The sequence below is a fragment of the Callithrix jacchus genome, chromosome 1 (genome assembly GCF_049354715.1).
Source record: "Callithrix jacchus isolate 240 chromosome 1, calJac240_pri, whole genome shotgun sequence".
NCBI classification, from domain to species: Eukaryota; Metazoa; Chordata; class Mammalia; order Primates; family Cebidae; genus Callithrix; species Callithrix jacchus.
Genome location: NC_133502.1, coordinates 79,620,466 through 79,640,270, shown reverse-complemented (window position 1 = coordinate 79,640,270; position 19,805 = coordinate 79,620,466). Strand labels below are relative to the sequence as shown.

Genomic DNA, 19,805 nt, shown 5'->3' with positions numbered 1-19,805 from the left:
TTTTGATCCGGGGTCGTCATGTATGGATGTAGAGGTTGTACACTGTACAACCCTGAGGCAACTTTTATATCATAATGTTTTATTATTGTGATTTGCTCTGAAGTGTTCCTTGTAAATAATGATGATTGTATAGCTTTTGGGACCTTTGAATTTTAATAATTATTAATTTAATAATTAATAAACTCTAACTCAAAGGGATGACACTTTAGTTATAGAGACTCGTGAAGACCATGGTGGGCTGTCGGGGTGAGCCTTGTTTCCCTGGGGGAGATCTGGGATAGGAGGTAGGTGTGGGAGGTGCGGGCTGTGCAGTCACACTGCAGAGTGCCCGTGCCCTTGAACCAATGAATCCTGCTTTTGTTCTATGTCTGGATATTAGAAGTAACTTTGACAAGGACCGAGACATTCTTCAGTGTTTGCCTCACAACGCTGAAATGTGCTTTTTATCACCCTTTTGAAAGGCAAGTAGTGTCTTTGAAACACTGTCTACTCCCAAACGATTCCTCAGGATTGCCTGGCCCACAAATACTGGCCAACTCCAAAGCTAAAGCGGCTCAGCAAGCCGTTGGTAAACTCCGGTTGTAGCTTTCACACCTGCAGGAAGACTCCTGCAGAAGGCGAGTTGACACACGGTAGTGGGGAGCGCACTGAATGTGGAGCGACCAGAGTGGATGCTCCTGGGTCAGTTCGTCTCTCTAAGCCTTCGTTTTCACCTCTGGGAAATGAAGATCATAATGTCCACTTTAGAAGGCTGTAGGGAGGATGGCCATAAGACAGTGTGTATGTAAACACTCTGTGAATACAGTTGCTGTGTCTGTGTGGAAGAGACACGACGCCTGGGAGCAGAGGCAGCGTCGGACCTTGCTTTTACAGCTGTCAGTCCAGGGGTCTCAAACTTGAGCAAGCAACAGAGTCGCTCAGCGGTGTGTTAAGCAGGTGGCTGGCAGGGCCCCACCCACAGAGTTTCTGATGTGGTAGATCTGGGGTGGAGCCTGAGAATTTGCATTTCTGACAAGTTTCCAGTAACCCTGCTGCTGTGCTTTGTGGACTTCACTTTGAGAACTGCTGCATTAAATCTATCTTAATGCACATACTTGTCCCTGTAGCAACTCTTAGAGACACGTAGAAACCACCGTTTGCCAATCTCTTCGCACCTCCCAGCATTTACTCAGAGCCATCTCCCTTTTCGATTTGGGGCAATGGGCTGTCCTGAGTGTGCTCAGGTAATACAGGAGCACTGGGGTAACTTCAAGGGCAAGGGGGCATTTGGATCCCTGTTCATTAAAAAAAACTGTTGTCTCTCATGCAGAGCAGACTACAGGGAGTAGTGTGAAGATTATACAAGCAGATTTTACCAAAGATGACATCTATGAGGATATTAAAGAAAAACTAACAGGCTTAGAAATTGGAGTTTTAGGTGAGTAAATTGCAAGATGCAAAGCTTGCTCTAATACATCAGTGAAATAACCTGGCACTGATTAGTGACACTTGATTATTTCATGGTAGTTTATATTCAATCCATGAGTATGGTATACTTATGGATTATAATATACTTAAAATATACAGTATTTTAAGCTGTAGCATTAAGCTGAATGTCAAAGCACAATTCTTCAAGAGGCATTACTGAATAAAAAAAACTTACATATGGCTTTGGAAAGTATCAAACGTACGATTCGACCCCAACCATATTTTCTAATATTAAAATGAATTTTCTTCTATGGAACTGAAGTTAACATTTGGCAGAAGAATAATCTCAGAAACATTAGCCTAAAGAAATTAGTTTAGCAAACAAACATTGCTGTTATTGCTCCATGAAATAGTCAGTATAGTTAGTGGAGAATTGAATCTTTCTTATTCATAAAACAATTTATATTTGTCATAAAATGACAAGGTATTTTATGGCCACATGCACAGTGCAGTGTGTATAGTATATACAGAAGAAAATAAAATTTGATTTCTAAACCTTCTGCTGAATTTTGAAAATAATTACATTTATATATATAAAAGTGTAAAGCATATCGTTGCAGAAAAATTGGAAAGGACAGACACGCTGATAAAATAAATATGAATCTCTTAAAGTCCCAGTACTCCGAGCACTTTGGTGCATATTTTTCTAATCCTACACACACACACGTATTTTCAAAACTGGAATTATACATTTGTGCGGTTTTGTCATACATGTTTTATAAATTTACATCATGCGTGCTCTCCTATGCCTTTAAAATTGTAAGCAGCCAGAGTTGTTAATGACTACACACATTCCAACATATGACAAACTCATGACTCATTGAAGGGGTCTCTATTGATGGACTAAATTTTCCCTCCAATTTCCTCACTGTTATCAAATCATGCTGCGATGAACAACCTTATATGTAAATCTTTTTGTACATGTTTCTTCGGGAAAATCTCCCACTTGCTCTTCTGACATATTTTTGTTTTGCTCCTTCCTGCCAGTCAACAATGTTGGAATGCTTCCAAACCTTCTTCCAAGCCATTTCCTGAACACAGCGGATGAAATCCAGGTAGACTTGTGCTCTCCTGTGTGTGGATTCCTCTTACCCAGGCTCTGGGACCCTTTGCTGGATAATCACTCAGGCCTGGGAAGGAGTGATGGAAGCATGCATCTGGCTGATCCTTTACTGTATGTATTGAGGCCCCCTTTACTCGTCACCTTAGCACTTGATCCACCGTCAAGAGTACAACTTTTCATGATATCTCTGGGATACAGACATCTTCCTCATTCTCTGCACATCAGACTTACCTGTCCATTTTCCCGTTCTTTGGGACTCTGCCCTCTGCTTTATAAAGGGTAATTCTGCCTAACAGATTCACAGTGGTGAGTATATATGGGAGAAGGATAGCCCTTTGGCTTTCTCTGTCTCCCCAGGTGATAAGATTTGTTTAACTTTCAGTGTGAGGGAAGCACATGACATGAACTGTATGGCTGGAGGATTGTAAGTTCAGTGAGCTTGGCTCAGACCCTCGGCTGCCGTTGTTGGTTGAGTACGTTTTTAATGCATTGAACAGCTCTTGAAGACACTATTTTTGACCCTTCCTCAGGCCCTGACCTTTGGAGTCACAGGGCTGCACCAGTCTGAACAGTCTCTCAAGCTTCCACTCCCCACTTCTGCAGGGATCCTGCGGTCCTGTGTAAGCCCTGCATCCGCTGCATTGGGTTATAATGTCACACCGCTTGGATGTTGTTACACATCCTCACCACACTCCTCTCTGGACCACACACCTCCCGCTTGGTCTCTCTCTTCCACACTGTTTCTGGCACAAGTTTGCGTCTCTCCATTTAGCACGTTCCAGGGTTGTTCCTCTGCCTGTGTATGTCTGTGTTCGTGCTGGTGTCTGTGTCTGTCCTCTTTTCCTTGGGTGATTCTAGTAGTTTCTTTACCTGCCCTCCATAGCCCAGAACCTCTACCTTGTATTATACAACCATTTGCCTTTCTGTTCTCCTAGACTCACACATGCCAACTACTCTTCCTCCAGCTGGAAATGGAATAGCTCCCTCTGAAAAAGCATATCTATATTCCTCCAGGAATATAGTTCCAAGTTTTCCAGGAAACTTAATTGACACCTAGTCGAGATTACATAGGTACAGAATCGCAGAATGGGTGTCAGTTGTTTCCCGAGGCTAGTGCATGCTTGCTGGAGGTCACTTACGAGCCTGATTTGCAGGGTGAGTGACGAAACCGCTCAGCCATGCACTTTTGCCCACTTCGTGGTTCTTTAGCACCTACTACTTTCCAGGAGAATTTCTCTAATCATCCAGCTGATTTGTGGTTGTGATCATTTATTACAGAGCCTCATCCATTGTAACATCACCTCTGTAGTCAAGGTATGTGATGAATATATGTGTGAAATGCATTAAAATGTAGTAGCTTTAGAAATTTGGTAACTCAGGAGAATTGTGCTGGTCTGCTATAGAAACAGGATTCTTTGAAATTGAACCGGACTTAGTTGAGAGGCCATGTCGTGGTCTTTTGTCTTGAACTATTTTTCTTTTTTCTTTTTTGTCTTTGAGATGGAGTCTTGCTCTGTCACCAGGCTGGAGTGCAGTGGCGCAATCTTGGCTCACTGCAACCTCCGCCTCCTGGGTTCAAGCGATTCTTCCGCCTTAGCCAACCAAGTAGCTGGGACCACAGGCGCGTGCCACCGTGCCCGGCTAATTTTTTTTGTATTTTTAGTAGAGACGGGGTTTCACCGTGTTGGGCAGGATGGTCTCAATGTCTTGACCTCCCAAAGTGCTGGGATTACAGGCATGAGCCACCACGCCCAGCCTTGAGCTCTTTTTCATCTAAAAAATACAGTAATGGATTCCACTCTGCCTTGGATCTGAATCCTATTTCTGCATTCAGTTTTGTCATCTGTCAGAACATGCTAGGCTTGATGATGCTGAAACGTATTCAGGATTCCAGTGCAACTTTAAAAAGAATTAGTATCTTCCTCTAATTTTATGCTTTGTAGATAAGAGGAAAGCTCACTCTGGAAAACTAATGGAGGGCCTGGGTTGGATTTTCTGGACCTTTGTTTGTTCAATAAATATTTGTTGAATCAAAGCTTAAGTTCATCTGTGTTCTGGTCCCAGCACAGCTACTAATTAGTTGGATAGCATTGGACAAGGTACATAGCCCCCTTGAACTTGAGGCTGTGGATCGGTCTGGCATGGTGGCTCACACCCATAATCCTAGCACTTTGGGAGGCTAAGGTGGGTGGATCACCTGAGACCAGGAGTTTGAGACCAGCCTGACCAACATGGTGAAACCCCACCTCTACTAAAAAATACAAAAATTAGCTGGGCATGGTAGTGGGTGCCTGTAATCCCAGCTACTCAGGAGGCGGAGGCAGGAGAATTGCTTGAACCTGGGAGGTAAAAGTTGCAGTAGGCTGAGATCATGCCTTTACACTCCAGCCTGAGTGACAGAGCAAGACTCCATCTCAAAAAATTTTTTTAAAAGGCTGTGGATCAAAAGATGTCTTAGGCACCATTCATCATTCAGGTTCTTTGATGAGGGTCATCTGCACAAACATTTATAGCATGAACCCCTGAAAGCGATCCTATATAGACAATTTAGAGAAAGATGCTGTTTAAGAACGGACACAGCCTGCAGCTGCGTGACTTGGTGAGTAGCTGACGATTTTGTGTGAATGACATGTTTCACCTTCCTCTAGGGATAGAGCCCTCTTCCTCTGTTAGGGGACATGGCTTGTGAGGGAGCCATGAGCTTCCCACCCTCGCAAACCTCACAGTCGGCACCTTACTCAGTACACAGCATTCACAGCTGTATGTGGCAGCCTGGGTGACCAGTGTGGAAGGTCAGTGGGACTGCAGTGATGATCAGATCTGATCCCTGATTTCAAGGAGTTGGGACTCTGGTTGGAGCGTAGCAGAAGGCTCAGTCTCACCTATCTGAACAACGTGGACTGGCAGTAAAGGAGGAAGGATTCCCAAAGAAAGCCAGGCTGCTATTAACATAAGAAGGGGAAACGGATGCAGCGTAGACAGATCTTTTTTTTTCAGGTGGATGAGTTGGGTTGACAACAGCTTTTTTGTTGTTCTTTCTGTGAGCATGCTGGTATTTTATAGTTTTCGGCTCAGTTGCTATTGGGTCCACACATCTTTTTATGCTTAGCAATCGGTGGCTTTTTAGAGCTCCCCAGCTGATGTAATTATGAGTTTTAGATGTCTAACTGTCATCTGCAGCCTTACCACTAAAGTCTTTCACGTGATTTTACCCTGACCTTTCAGTCTGAGGCTGTTTGATCACAGGCATTTCTCAAATGTACTTGACAACCCTCTGACTCCTTTAGCAGAGAAATGCTTTGATTTGTTAAAAAATTATATATTGATAGACACCAAGTTCCCTAAGTAACAAAGAAAATAAATTGAAGTTTAGCTTCTAAGCAGACCATGCCCAATTAACCACGCTGGTTAGAAGCATGACTAGTGAAGCCGCACCGTTTCAAAGGAGCCATCTGGAGACAGTAGAGTTCTCTAGTGGGCCTGGGATGGGAGAATATGCATTTGAGGGCAAAGGGAAGGTGGAATAAGAAACTAAACACTGGAAGCTTTGAGGCAAGGACCCCAAGATTCAACGTTGTCTCTCTGATTGGGCTCATTCAGCCAACAGGGCTGAGTTCATTTCGGAGGCTTTGAGGCAATGTGGGGCTGGCTGACAAGGCTCACATAACATCCCTATGAAGTCAGTCACAGAGAGGGGGCTGACACCACCTCACCCCTCAGCCTCCCTCTTCTTCCTCAAAATCCAGTGTTCCAGAGGCAGCCCAGTGGTTCTAGAGAGCTCCATTCCCTCCACTGTCCTGACCCCTGAGCAGTGAAGACTTTCCCTGGAGGCTCCGAGACAGGCCGGGGCCCGGCTGTGTGCCGGCGCCCAGGAAGAGCTGCTGCAGGGCCCCTGGGCAGCAGGGAAGTGGGTGGCCTGTGCAGCTCCCAGGCAGCTTGATGTCTCTGCCCCTCTCCTTTCACTTGGTCCCTTGTCTCAATCCTGCAGTAGTCAGGACCTGCTCCAGACCTGTCAGGCCTGATTCCGGTCAATTACACCAGAGAGAACATTCCAGTCCATGGGGGTTGCTTCCTGTAATTTTGAACAAAGTTTCTTTAGGCTCCCAAAGTGTCAGGGGTCTGTAGGCTGGGAGGGGGAGGGGCTTCTCAAGGCTCTTGTAATTTCAATACACAGGAGTGGCCACGCGATTTGTTCACATAGCTATTTCACAGCCTAGCTGCAGGCTGCTTACGCCTCTGCTGTTGGATTGAAGAGGTGTCCTTCTCTCTACAGGGTCTTATTAGGTTTCCCCAGTTCCAACTCATGGCCAGTCTACTTTTGCCTGTCATGTAGAATGAAGAGCATCATGGGAGCCTCAGTGTTGATCCCACAGCCATAAGTCGATTCCCCCAATTTTTCACTGCCCTCATTTTTCAGGAAGACGTTAGCTTTAGGGGGAAGAAACCAGAGGCCCCAGAGAAGCCTGTTGTTTGTCCAGGTTGGCTCTTGTGGGTTCCAGCCAGACTCTGATGTGGCCAGAGTGACTTCCAATGAGTGCCAGCAATTTTCAAGGCCGTCGGAGAAGATGAGGCTCTTTCCCAGCTTCCTCCTGTGCTCCCTTCCCGTTTCCACCTCGCCCCCTTGCACTGCTCCTTAGTTCCTTGCTGGGCTTACGGTTGGTTTTCTCTTGTAGATGACACAGCTGATTCTGAAACATATGGAATCAAGGTAAGGTCTTCTTCAAAAAAGTGTGTCGCACATGGCCTCCCTGCCTTGGCGGTCAGCTATCTCAGGGTCTGGGGCACAGAGGCTCTCGGGCTGTGCTTTAACAAACGATAGCAGCTGTGATGAAAGCACATGGTGATTATGGGAAAAAAACATAATGTTCTGGGCCAGCCAGCTCTTCAAATAGGCTCATGTGAAGGTTAAATGTAGCACATATCAGAGGGAGGAAGAGAATGCCAGTTTCAGCACACATTGGATTAAAGAAAAATTAACTAATGTTGAGTATAAAAGAAAACTTCAGAAGTTGGCCTGAGATCAAGACCATCTCTTTGTTAGGAATTTCAGCTTTTGTCAGAAAGAATACTCCCATTTAGTGTGAAAATCGCCTCTCTGTCAGCTACTCCACTTATTCCATATTTATGTCACCCTATTCCAATGCCCATTGGGGGGTGGTTTTTCCCAGGTGGTGTTCATTAAAAGCAAGTGCTTGATAGTGTCATCCCCCCTGGAGGAAGAAGGGGCTTGGCCTTGTATTCTAATCTGCGGTTTCTCGTCCCCTGCTCCTCCATTTGGGAAGGATTAAGGATATTGAATTTCAAAAGGACAGGTAAGGCTCCTGGAGACTTGCATATAGAATTTCATACTGTGAAATTCTACCCAAGACAATGTTCCACCATGTGACATCTGTCCTGCTGTGGGTCCATGAGGTCAAAGGGACCAGCAGCTCATATGGTCACATTTAGGGAAGGAAGGTTCACTCCCTTTAAATCCTGAGCTGAGCTGGTTATCAGTATTTTGGTGGAGAGACCTCAATTGTAGCAGAGCCTCCGTTTCCAGGAGCAAACACCTCACATCATGTCACATGACTGTCAGGTAGCGTCTCCCATGCAGTGCCCTCCAGGGGAAGGTAGGGGAAGTTCACTCACGATTCCTAGAAGCAGAGCACCTCGAAGTTGCCAAAGCCTAGCAAGAGCAGAGTTCATCAGAGTTCATAGGCGCCCCTTTGTTTTCTTTGTACTCAAGGTTGGGCAGGGCAGCAAAGCCATGGGAGCTTTGCTTTTTTGCCTTTCAGGCGGAAAGGTCTCATTCTGAACATTTCTTCTGGCATAGCCCTGTTTCCTTGGCCTCTCTACTCCATGTACTCTGCTTCCAAGGTGAGTGATACCGTGTCTTCCAAGTCTCTTCCTTCTTCCTCTTATGTCACCCAGTTGGCAATTTCTTTGGATCGTCTGGCAGGTTGCTGGAAAGGTTTGCCTGGAGACGCTCTCATATGCGCAAGGCTGAGCTAATCACTGGGAAGTCCGAGAGCAAATTAGAAGAAAGCACTCACTCTGGGCACATGAAGCCCTAAGTGCACAACTTGGCCAGCCTCTGAGGGTTCCAGCCCCACTCACCTCCTCTGGGAGCCCTTGCTGTCTTCCTGCTGACAAGTGACACTGTAGCTCCCTTCCAGACAGGGAGGTCTAGCCTGGTGTCTTCATGCCCTAGTCATAAAAAGAGCCTGAGGAGGAGGGGGTGCTCTACAAGGCAAGTTAATCCATGCAGTGGTCCCAGGGATATATTTATCCCAAACAGACATTCCTGCTGAGTGGGGGTCCTCTTCCCAGACCAGGGGATAGAGTGCTAACTCCCATCAACACAAGCTGGTTTGGCTGGGTGCAGTGGCTCAGGCCTGAAATCCAAGCACTTTGGGAGGCCAAGGCAGACAGATCACGAGGTCAAGAGATCGAGACCATCTTGGCCATATCAATATAGTGAAACCCTGCCTCTACTAAAATACAAAAATTAGCTGGGCGTGGTGGCATGCTTGTAGTGTCAGCCACTCTGGAGGCTAAGGCAGGAGAATTGCTTGAAGCTGGGAGACGGAGGTTGCAGTGAGCCAAGATTGCGCCACTGTACTCCAGCCTGGCAACTGGCAAAAGAGAGAGACTCTGTCTCAAAAAAAAAAGAAGACAATCTGGTTCAGTTTTTCCCTTACTCTCTTTCTGCCCCACTCTCCAGCTTTATTAAGGCATATTTGACAAATAAAGATTGTATCTTCTTACAGTATGCATGGTGATATTTTGATCTATGTATATGTTGCAAAATGATCAAGTTAATCTATGCAGTGGCCCTAGGGATTTACCCCCAAGCAGACATTAACATAGCCATGATCAAGCAAATTAACATATCCATGATCAAGTGAATTAACATATCCATGATCAAGTGAATTAACATATCCATGATCAAGTGAAATAACATATCCATGATCTCACATACTCGTGTTTTTTTTGTGTGTGTGGAGAGGCCAACTGAGATCTACTTGCTTAGCAATTTTCAGGTAGGCGGTCTCTGATTATTAGCTTTTGTCACCATGCTGTACAGTAGAGCTCCAGAACACATTCACCCTGTGCAGGTGAAACTTTGTATCCTTTGTACGGTGGCCCCCCCACTCTATTTTAAGGTCTAGCAGGTAGTGTCTCTGCATGCCCCTTGAAGTCCGAGGAAGTTGGCTCTATGAGGGAGCACACGCGGGGGCCTCAGGTGTTTCTCTTTCTTGCTCCAGGCGTTTGTGTGCACATTTTCCAAGGCCCTGCAAGTGGAATATAAAGCAAAGGAAGTCATCATCCAGGTGAGCTGGGCGGCTCCGTGTCGTCATCCAGGTTGGGTGGGGTCTGTAAGTCCTCAGGAAGGGTTGCTCTGGACCTCCTGTGGCTGGGGACACTGCCTCCTGCAGGTCTGGCTGTGCACTTGTGGCCGGCAGGAAGATGAGCTGTGGATGCCATATGGACTTTCAGGGTGCCTCAGTCCCACCTGCTGCTGTGGTTTCTGCTGCCCTCCCCCGCGTCCTGGGTGCTGGAGGAGGAAATGCGGGAGGGGGTGGCTGCTTAGAAGTGCTGTGGACCTTTCTGCTACCTGATGCTTCATCAGAGCAGACATTAGGGTCACTCACGGCTTTTCCTCTCTGACCCCGGTACAGGACTCAGGCTTATAAGGGAGGAGTTACGGAGGAGAAGCAAATGAAACAAAACTGGGCACTTGATCAAGTTTGAACGAGGGGAGGGACTAGTCATCGGGGGAGGGGTCCTTCTGTGAAGGGCACAGAGGTCCCCACACTCTGGTTCTCAAGCAGGTAGGGAGGAGGCACTCTGCTTCCCTTCCACCTACATTGCGGAGATCACCTGTCCTCACCTAGACAGAGTTGGGCTGCGACTGCCTGCTGCGGGCCGAGCGATGTGATTCCTAACGTGTCGGTGATTTGTCTGTGCTTGGTTCAGCCACAGTTAGAGTCACATAGTTTCTGGAATGCAGAAGAAACCGAGATGTTGTTTTGTTTTGTTGTCGTGTGGGAAGAAGTTTTACGATATATTATTAGAGATGGAGAAAGGCACACTCAAAATTACATCTTTGAAATTATTGCTGCACACACTGATTTTCAAATAAAATATCCAGTTTTAGGCTGCTGTTCCTATAAACTAGCCAGCTACAGGGCAAAGCCTATTAAGTAGGCAGATATGAGTTAATGGTAGGAACTTGGCCAATAATAACATTTCTGAGCCACAGTGAGTGGTTGTAACAGCCATGTCACTGTGCCACAGTCCCTTTCTCTGCTGAGCAGAAGCCATATGACACATCAGAGGGTCCTCCTTCCATGTAGGGCTCTCCGTGCTCCCACGACCAGCTGAAGCTGGGGGTTCCCTTTTGCAACGCTGCAACCCTGCCCAGGCTAGGTTTGCGGCAGTAAAAAATAACCCCCAGTATCTCAGTGGCTTAAAACAGCGAAGTCCTATTTTGCATTCACATGAAACATCCACTGTGGATTCACAGAAGACATTGGCTCACTGTGGTGACACAGGGCCCAGGCTGATGGAGCAGCTGACACGCCAGAGGAAAGGGTGGGAATTTTTAGTGGGCCTTGCTTGGATAATGAACTAAATGCCCTGGCCCAGAGATGACATATGTCGCCTCTGTTCGTAATTCGTCAGCCAGATCTGGTTGTGTGATCTCACATAGCCACAGGGGTTCAGGAAGTGCAATTCTATCAGACATGTGTCTGGAAGAAAGAGGAACCAGAAATCCTTGTCAATTTCTAAAGACGAATGATCATCATGGCCACCTGCTTCCTGGCCATGTGACCCTCAGCAGCCTCTGATCTTGAACCTTGCAGGGCACAGCTGCTGAGGTAGTTGGTACCATGGAGCAGCAGGAGGTGTGGGTGGGGGAATGGTGTCCCTTGCCCCTTCTCTGATGCAGAGGCCTTGGAGGTGCTCTTCTAGCAAGGAGGAGAAAGTGAAAAGACTATGACCTTTTGAAAACCAATTGGCCTCTCCGAACACAGAGATAGTTCGTGCTCAGTAAATATTTGCTGAATTAATGAGGAAGTATGAACCGTGGAGTTGGGTTTGAATTTCATCCCAGCTCTGCCGCTTATCCTCTGAGTCATCCTGGTCAAATTGTTTAACTCTGTGAGCCTGTTTTCCCATCCATAAAAACTTCCCATCCATGCTGGCCTTATAATTCCTGCATGTATCTCTGGGTTATAGTAAAGACGTAATGAAGAAATAAGTACATATGTTTAAACATTATTTATTGAGCCCCTATTTTGTACATACGGGTGTTTTGACAACCCCAAATCACTGAAGAATGAAAATACTATTATTCCTTCCCTATTTGGAAACTGTGGTTGAGAAAGCATGCTCCTTAAATTTCTCAAAGAGTAACGCTTTGAGATCCTTGGAAGAAAAGTGTCATACAGCTTAATCATGCTTTAATTTCCATAGGAACCTGCTCATTTGGATTAACTGACTCATAATTGGGTTCAATTATGAAACAATGTAATTTCAAATGTGATGTGAAGAAAAATAAAACCAAGGAAGCTTTTGTGGATTTTTTTTTTTACTTTTCGTTTTTTACTTTTTTTTTTTTTTTTTTTTTTTTGAGACAAGGTTTCACTCTGATGTAGCCCAGGCTGGAATGCCATGGCACTATCTTGGCTCACTGCAACCTCTGCCTTCCAGGTTCATTTGTTCCTCCTGCCTCAGCCTCCTGAGTAGCTAGGAATACAGGCACGTGCCACCATGCCTGGATGATTTTTGTATGTTCAGTGGAGATGGGGTTTCGTCTTGTTGCTCAGGTTGGTGTCGAACTCCTGGGCTCAAGCAGTTGTCCCACCTTGGCCTCTCAAAGTGCTGGGATTACAGGCATGAGTCACCGTGCCAGACTTTTTTCTTTCTAAAGATGCCAAAGCCTTTGTTCTGGGAATAAGGTAATAAAACCACATATTACGAATCCCATATGAATCCTGTGCCAGGCCACAATGTGGTTAGACCACAGGTGGAAATATGGTGTTGGGTGTTTAGGGCACGATGTGAGATCATTTTTCTCACCACAACAGGAAAAGGTTATGAGGTATGTGCCACTCTTGGTTCCTAACTGAAGTGCGAAAGTGGGAATCTAAAATGCTTTAAGTTGCTCCAACTTTGGTTATAGGTATTAGAAACAAACTTCTGAGATAGAGTTGCCAGATTAAATACAGGACCTCCAGTTCAATTACAATTTCAGCTGCCTATGAATAGTTTTCAGTATGAGTATGTCCCATGCAATACTTGGGATATGATTGTGCTGAAGTGTTTTTCGTTGTCTGAACTTCAGATTATACTGGACATCCTGTATTTTTATTTGCTGTCTGGCAACTCAGTTCTGAGAGAGAGAACCGAGTTCTTCCCAGTCATGCTGTGTGCTGGGCAGGGCATTTGGGTCCCCCAATGTTGGCTAACTAAGTCCTCATCTTGAGAAACCAAATTTCTGTTTCCCAGATCTGTGCTACTACTGTACTTTTTTCCACTGAAGATCTTAAAACTTTGCCCAGGAGGAGAAGGGTTGGGGAAATGGTGGGATGGTGACTCAAGTGTTACTTTCTCAGAGTCTTCTGGGATGGATTGATCCTGTGCTGTGATCTCTGTTTCCTATTGTAGGTGCTGACCCCATATGCTGTCTCTACTGCAATGACAAAGTATCTAAATCCCAATGTGATAACCAAGACTGCTGATGAATTTGTCAAAGAGTCACTGAATTATGTCACAATTGGAGCTGAAACCTGTGGCTGCCTTGCCCATGAACTCTTGGTAATTGATAACTTCTTTTCTTGAAGTCAGGGAGTGAGGACATGCAGGTGGCCCTGGCAGGGCTGGGCTCACTCTTCCTTGCTGCCGGAACACTCATCAATGTGTTAGGTAAGGTCCCAGCAGTAATATAGCCAGGGACAAGGAATATGTGGCAAGGTGGGGAGAAGCCGGAGCCCGGGAGCTCAGCCTCCAGACAGCCCTGGAGTTGGCAGATCTAATGTGACCTTGACTGCCTCCCTCGTCCCCTCACAAAGTAAGGTGGCTCCCAGCAGCTCTTGGGCAGGGAAGACCAAGATATATGGTGCTTCCACATGGGGGCTGCTGTCTTCTCTGATCCTCCGTTCCAGTCAATGTTTAGCTGTCAGTCCTCCGGGGAAAAAACAAAACAAACAGAAACCACTTTCATGTGTGGCATTTGACTTCCATGGTATAAATATTCCCAGCACGGCAGACACTGACATGGCGCTGCGTACACGAGTTGAGGAGTGCATGGTACACAGCAGGCTCTTTTTTCATTTTTTATTTTTAGGTTACGGGATACATGTGCAGACAGTGCAGGTTTGTCACACAGGTGTACATGTGCCATGGTGGCTTGCTGCTCCTATCAACACATCACCTAGGTTTGAAGCCCCACATGCATTAGGGATTTGTCCTAATGCTCTTCCTCCCCTTACCCCCCAACCCCCCCAACAGGCCCGGGTGTGTGATGCTCCCTCCCTGTGTCCATGTGCTCTTATTGTTCAACTCCCACTTATGAGAGTTCTCTGTTCCTGTGTTAGTTTGCTAAGAGCAATGGGAATGATCACAGCAGGTTCTTATGAGTGCGTGTGAGCCAGCCCCGGCATGCCACAGATCCAACATATGACACAAGAGGTTCTTACCACTGCTGGGCTGCTTTTAAAAACAAGCACAACATGAAACAAAGGTAGACTTGAGCATCACTCACTAATACTGAAACAAACACAACATCGGTGTAGCTCTGACTCCAGTCGTGCTGAAGAAAGGGAGGTGGCGTTTCCGCACTCACCTATCATCTGCAGCTTCCTCCTCTGCCTCATTGCCTTTTCTACTGTGGGAATTGGATCTCTCTCTCTCTCTCTCTTTCATGGATGCTGGAATGATTCATGTCTTCATGAGCTAAAGTCTCTCAAAGCATTCTTTTGCCTTCTGGGACTTAAAGAAGACTCTGGCAAGAGATATTGAACTTTCTCATATGATTACTTGCTATTTTTACTGTAGAACCTCAACAATATATAGAATCATCTGCGTAACTCACACTACAAAGCAGACATACAGAGAGAATATAAGGTCTTTATTTTTTCTATTGCTGATCTGGTCTTCTTCGAGATCACTACTTGCTGCGGGAAAATTCACTGAGTGTCCAAAGAGTCCAAACTGAGTTTGATCTCATCATCTCCACTGGGCATTAGGAAATGTGCTGTATTCTGTTATTTGGAGAGAAGTGTTCTGCCTTCCCTGAAGCCTGCCTTCTTCCTGGTGCTCTCACTAGGTGGCGGTGGCAGAGGACGCCCTGTGGTCCATGCCAGTCCTTCCATGTGTGGGCTGCTGTCCTGGGCGGCTGCTTACCTTTCTGAAGTTTATGTCTATGGGGGATGGGGGAGATGAATCTTTCTGTCCTTTTTACTTGGCCAGTGGATGCCCTAGCAAGGCCTCCGCAGCTACTGAGGGCAGCAGACTGCTGTCCTCTGCCATAGCCCCCTCCAGCTATAGGCCCACAGTCCATCTACAGCTTTGGTCCACAGAGACCTTTGGCTCCCATCTCTGCATCGGCACCAATGTGAACCTGAGGAAAGCTGGGAAAACCAAATCTCAGCACCTGTCTCACCATGCTGAGATAATTTCCTGTGGTTGCACCCCAAAGGAGTGGGGACAGTGGCCCCTCCTTTGCCCCAGTGCCACCCTTAGGAGTCACACTTCTCCACTGTCATGCCCCAGGCCTTATCCTTCAGCCCCCAGTCTAGGCCCAGAGCTCACATCCAACAAAGGACACTTCTGACCACACCTTTCTCTTTCTTTCTCCCACTTCTCACAATCTCTGGGGAAGAAAAACTACAGATTTTTTTTTTTTTTTTTTTTTTTTGAGATAGAGTCTCACTGTCGCCCAGGCTAGAGTGCAGTGGTGCAGTCTCGGCTCACTGCAGCCTCCGCCTCCCAGGTTCCAGCGAGTTTCCTGCCTCAGCCTCCTGACTAGCTGGGATTACAGGTGCGCTCAGCTATGTAATTTTTGTATTACAGGGTTTCACCATGTTGGCCAGTCTGGTCTCCAACTCTTGACCTCAGGTGATCTGCCTGCCCTGACCTCCCAAAGTGCTGGTATTACAGGCATGAGTCACCATGCCTGGCCAAAATGACAGATTTTGGTGTCACAGCTTAGCCCTCTCCAGTGGGGATGGCATCCCTTCCACCTTCAGGAAGACGCTGTGACTTTAGTCGTCCAGGATGCTGATGGCTTAAACGGAACTCGTCAGCGTCTGAAGAATGATTCCTTGTAGCAAAATAAACACTTTATTTTTATAAAATTAGAATAAAATTTTATTTTATCTTGACACAGGGTCAAAGTTGAATATTTTACTTAATTTTGACATAGCCAGGTTGCCCAGGACAGAGTGCAGTGCAGGGTCGCAACTCACTGCAGCCTCTTTCAACTCCTGGGCTCAAGGGATCCTCCCACCTCAGCCACCACAGTAGCTGGGACTATAGGCACATGCCGCCACATCCAGCCACTTTTTAAAAATTTTTTTATAGGGGATTGGGCGTGCTTTGTTGCCCAGACTGGTCTTGAACTCCTGGGCTCAAGCGATACTCCCACCTTGGCCTTCCAAAGTACTAGGATTACAGGTGTGAGCCACCGTGCCTGGCCTGAATGTTTTCTTGACCTTTCTCTTAATTTCTTAGATAACAGAGTCTAATTTCTTCAGACAAACAGTTGCCAAGAACAGACCAGGAAAAGGAGTTTTTGTGCCTGGCAAAGCAAGAGAGAAAATAAGTGAAAATACATTAATCATTAATGTCAATTTCGAGTTTGCCAGGATTGAGAAAGATCATTGTATCCAAAGAGAGAGGCAATCATATACAAGCAAGTGGTAAATAAGCGACCCTTTTATTACCAAGAGGCCAGGCCAAGACAGCACGCTCTCCAGCCACCGGGAGGATGGGGCTGGGACCAAGGTGGGAATGGAGCCCTATCTGCGGAGACCCTGTCGAGCTTGGGGTCTTCAGGCATGTCGCCTCGCTTAGTCGTTCTAATAATCTTGTGAGGTAGGTCTTAGAGTCGCCCTTTTACAACGGAGGAAAAAAAGCTCAGAGCTGCAACAGCTTACCCACGGCCACCCAGCTGGTAATGGTGAAGCTAGAATTTAAGTCCACTTTTGTCTGGGGCCACAGCCTTTCCTGGCTCCTGCGTGGCACTTCAGGCTGGGAGAGGGTAGACAAAGATGGAGATGGAAGACGGACTCTTTTAGGGCTTTTTCAAGGGGGCTAGAATTTGGATTTACTTCACTTATTTTCTTTATGGCTGACCTCATTCTGCCAACATTTAGTTCAAGACAGAGCTACTGACAGGGCTTGATTTTGCTGTGAGATAAGAAAGCTCAGAGAGAAAAATGAAGTTCCTGAGGAAGAAGTTGTGTTGATTCAGCGACATGCCTAGTGTGAGGAGAGGTCAGCTTTGGTTCCCCGAAACTGTCATCCGTCCCTCGTCTTTGAGTACCTTGGAGAAGTGCAGAGATCTGAGGATCTGAGCTGGTTGACAAAATATTAATAGCTCCTCAAAACGCTCAGGTTTTCCTGTGGTTGGAATCCCGTTGTGTAGGGAGTAGGTGGATTGAAGCATGTTGGATTAATCAGGCCATGCTGTGAACAAGATGATTGCCTCTGGGGTCCTGCACCTCTTTTGCAGCACACAGCTGCAATCTGGTGGCAAGGAACCTTTCAAAGCCTGTACCTACAGCCTGAAATGCATTGAACTGAAGGCTTCCCCCTCTTTTAAAAGCAAGTGCTCATGCTGATAATCCATACCTTTCTGTGACTGACTTCCATTCATCCAGGCTTCACGTTATTTGCTTAACACCCACTATGCTTTGGAGTTGTGCCAAATGATGAAAAGCATTTCTGATTTGCTCCTAAATCCTCATTTTATTTATTTATTTATTTATTCGAGACAGACTCCTGCTCTGTCACTCAGGCTGGAGTGCAGTGGTGTGATCACAGCTCACTGCAACCTCCGCTTCCTGAGTTCAAGTGATTCTCCTGCCTCAGCCTCCAGAGTAGCTGGGACTACAGGCATGTGCCACCATGTCTGGCTAATTTTTGTATTTTTAGTAGAGATGGGATTTCACCATGTTGGCCAGGGTGGTCTCAAACTCCTGACCTCAAGTGAGCTGCCCGCCTCCCAAAGTGCTGAGATTACAGGTTTGAGCCATTGTGCTCAGCCCAGTTCTCATTTTAAGGGAAGCTTGGTAGAAAGGACTTGAAGACAAGGGGGGACATACTCACCAAGAGAAAGAATAAATCAGGGAGGTAGTTAACACAGAGTTCTCTTCATTTAGAATTTCCAGGCCAGGCACAGTGGCTCATACCTGTAATCCCAGCACTTTGGGAGGCCAAAGCAGGAGGATCACTTAAGTCCAGGAGTTTGAGAACAGACTGGGCAACACAGTAAGACCTTGTCTCTGGGAAAAAAAAAAAAAAAAGAAAAAATTAGCCAGGCATAATGGCACACTCTGTGGTCCCAGCTACTCAGGAGGCTGAGGCGGGATGATCCCTTGAGCCCAGGAGGTCGAGGCTACAGTAAGCTGTGATCGTGCCACAGCACTCCAGCCTGGGTGACAGAGCAAGACCCTGTCTCAAAAAAGAAAAAAATTCCTTAAGGCTGATCTTACTAGGTTGTCCAAAAGCATTCAAAGGGACTGCCTCCTCTGATGTCTGAGAAAACCTTGTGTGCTGAGAAAGTGGCACGAGACCCTTAAACTTTATCAATGACATGCAAGGTTCTGGGGCTCTGTTAGTAGTCAGATAAAAACACTTCTAAAGACCACAAAGATGAACTCGTTCTTCCTTCCTCCCCAACACTGATGCTTCTCTCTGTTTAAGGCGGGCTTTCTGAGCCTGATCCCGGCCTGGGCCTTCTACAGCGGTGCCTTCCAAAGGCTGCTCCTGACACGCTATGTGGCGTACCTGAAGCTCAACACCAAGGTCCAGTAGCCAGGCAGCGTGGGGGCCAGCACAGCCTTTCCCTCACCAGTCCCGCGCTGGCTGAAGACAACCAGAGGAGCAGACCAGCACTTCAACCTAGTCCCCCGAAGATGGAGGGGCTGGGGTCACAGAGGCATACAATACAGGTTTTTTTTTTTGCCACCTTACTTGAGTCTGAAGATCTTTGGGAAAACTGTGGTGTCAATCTGTGCTTTCGTTCTGAAGTGCTCACCTGTTCTCAAATAGGGTTCCTCAAAGGCCCGGCAAATTGGTGTGAACCAAAAAGTGTCTGAGACAGGTCTGAATCATTTAGAAAGTTTATTTTGCCAAGGTTAAGGATGCGCAACTGGGAGGCAGGTTTATACCTTTCTCCAAATACAATTTCAAAGGCTTCAATATTTAAAGGGAGAATATTGGGGGAAGAGGAAGAAATTGTGAGAGGTATGGGTCAATAGGAGACAAGTGGTTGCATTCTTTTGAGTCTTTGATCAACCTTTCAGCAAATACACAATTTACACGTGGGAGGGGGTAGAGGAATTGTCACTTATCCCTAGTCTTGCTCAGTGAATCAGCAGTGAAGCTGATATGCATTTGTCTCAGGTGAGCAGAGGGATGACTTTGAGTTCTGTCCTTTGTCCCACTCCTGTGAAGATAAGTGATCAATTTACATTGTCAGAGTAAAATTCAACAGAACCATTTTAGGGTAAAGATCTTGGGACCCACAGGGAATTTCCTAGTAGGCAAATTGCAAGGGAGGTCTGCAGCTTTCTTTTTTTTGTAGTCACCTTATCTAGGAGTAGAATGGGAGGCAGGTTTGCCTGACACAGTTCCCAGCTTGACTTGTCCCTTTGGCTTAGTGATTTGGGAGTCCCAAGATTTATTTACCTTTTACGTTGGACAGAGGAAGATATCAGGTGACAGTTACATCAGGCCAGTGTCTGGTAAATTCCTGAACCATATTAATGAATGCAACACCAGCTTTATCTATTTTACTTATATTTGGGGTTCTATGTAAGACTGTTGGTAAAAATAAAAACATAGGACAGGATACTCAAAATATTTTTTAAAAAATCCTTGCTCAAATGCAAGAGTTGGTAACTAGAAATGAGGTTTCCATAGGTCGCCAACTTTTGGGGTGCTGGGGACACATGGGGTCATGTATCCAGCCCTAGGCCTTGAATGATCTGAAGGACTGCATCCTTACATGTTTGGAGATTCAGGAGTTGTTGGCTGGGACCCAGCAGGACGTGTC

General features: G+C 46.3%; 1 protein-coding gene across 2 annotated transcripts in view; it reads left to right on the top strand.

Annotated features, from left to right (window-relative positions):
- HSD17B3 (hydroxysteroid 17-beta dehydrogenase 3) overlaps positions 1-19,575 on the top strand; it is a 68,444-nt gene extending 48,869 nt beyond the window's left edge. The window contains exons 4-12 of one of the 2 annotated variants that reach the window (XM_054254221.2): positions 1,310-1,417; positions 2,455-2,522; positions 3,809-3,844; positions 7,204-7,238; positions 8,308-8,389; positions 9,781-9,846; positions 13,190-13,339; positions 15,448-15,563; positions 18,452-19,575. In XM_054254221.2, the coding sequence (XP_054110196.1) occupies positions 1,310-1,417; positions 2,455-2,522; positions 3,809-3,844; positions 7,204-7,238; positions 8,308-8,389; positions 9,781-9,846; positions 13,190-13,339; positions 15,448-15,563; positions 18,452-18,464 (674 nt within the window). In that variant the 3' untranslated portion in view covers positions 18,465-19,575. The remainder of the gene's footprint in view (positions 1-1,309; positions 1,418-2,454; positions 2,523-3,808; positions 3,845-7,203; positions 7,239-8,307; positions 8,390-9,780; positions 9,847-13,189; positions 13,340-15,447; positions 15,564-18,451) is intronic. The other variant, XM_002742750.5, reaches the window with a different exon arrangement.
- Positions 19,576-19,805: the final 230 nt, after the last annotated feature.